The 1,415-nt window shown below is 61.6% G+C and overlaps 1 protein-coding gene across 1 annotated transcript in view; it reads right to left on the bottom strand.

Moving 5' to 3' along the window:
* The window catches only part of NGA_0241220 (argonaute 1), a gene marked incomplete at both ends in the record, with an annotated part of 2,851 nt that extends 1,436 nt beyond the window's left edge, over nucleotides 1–1,415 (bottom strand). The window contains one exon of the mRNA XM_005854959.2: nucleotides 43–1,415. Coding sequence (XP_005855021.1) covers nucleotides 43–1,415 — 1,373 coding nt within the window. The remainder of the gene's footprint in view (nucleotides 1–42) is intronic.

Genomic DNA, 1,415 nt, shown 5'->3' on the forward strand with positions numbered 1-1,415 from the left:
CGTTAGTTGCCTCTAGCCTCTCTCAACAGCCACACGTCTTACCCGCGGACTGGGCAAAAAACGGCCTTTGACGCGCAGGACCTTGGGCTCCAATTTCAACCCAAACTGGGCCGCCAGCTTCCCCGACGCTGCGATCGCCTGCACCTGCTTATATACTTTGTTGAACCTGTTGGAGGGAGGCACCGCGGCGATGTCCACAATGTCCGCCGCTACGTTCGGGATAAACTGCTCCGGGATCCGCTGCCCCGCCACCACCTTGCACACCTCGATGGGGAAGAACGTGGGCTTGCGTTTGGAGCCCATGCGCACGCAATGAAGGGAGGGATACCGAAGCTGCTTCTTGTACTTGCTTTGAAAGTAGGCCGCAATCGTCTGTTCCGCCCCCACTTCCTCGTTCATAAAGCGGATCTGGTCGGCAGGCTGTGGGGAGAGACCCATGACGGTGTAGGTACGCCCGCTGGACCGGTGTGTCACCTCGATTTTCAGCCCCTTCACGGCCTTGGAAACCGCCCGTGCCTGTCGCTCATCCAACCGGCGGGGGGGGGCATCCATGTGCAGCAAGGCGCCCACAAACTCCTCCAAGGGCTGGTCCCGCATCACGGCCGCCACCGCCTGGTCCACATTCAAGGTTAGACCCGACTGGGTGGGGCGGAGGGACTGGAAGAAACCCCGGTAGGCATGGAAGAGACCGTTGAAAATGGTGGCCGGGTTCTCGGGCGAGAAAAATTTGGCGCGGCCAATCTCTACGTACAGCTTCAGGGCCTCTTCCTTCATAACCACATCAAGGGCATTGATCATATCCTGAGGCCGGGCGGAGGTGTCCCGGCCCTGCACGTAATCGACGATATCCGTCATGCGCCGCTCCCCCACCATTTGCACCTGGACCCTGTACTCATCCAAGGACTGCTCTTCCTCCTTCTTCTTCTTCTTCCCGCCCCCTTTCCGCTCCAGACGCGCGGTCAGGGTGCGAGTACCCCCCAGCACGGTGTCGTTGACGGTGAATAAATTCTTCTGGCCGTCGTACGCCACGGGAAGCGCAGGGATGTCCGGACTTCGCGCTTGGGCCAAGGCCGCCTTCAAAATCATCCGGGACTTGAGCGCCGGGAGCTTATCGATGGGTTGCCCGCTCGCCTCGGCGATGGCCACGTCGTACTGGTAGAGGACCTTGTTCCCGTCCAACGACGTCTTGTAATGGTTCGTGAGCACGCGCACGGGCGTCCCCGCCGAGCCCAGGCAGGGACGGAGGGGCAAGGTGATCGCCTCCACATCCACATCCAAGCTCACGGCTCTCAGTCGATCCACCACGTCGGCACTCGGTGCCTGAACGGTCGTCGTCGCGTCGAAAATCTGCACGTCTCGGATAAAGTCTTCCGCAGGGGGGCCTCGGCCCCCTCCTCCCCGCCCCCCCCCACGTC

Source organism: Nannochloropsis gaditana (assembly GCF_000240725.1).
Source record: "Nannochloropsis gaditana CCMP526 unplaced genomic scaffold scaffold333, whole genome shotgun sequence".
Lineage (NCBI taxonomy): Eukaryota > Eustigmatophyceae > Eustigmatales > Monodopsidaceae > Microchloropsis > Microchloropsis gaditana.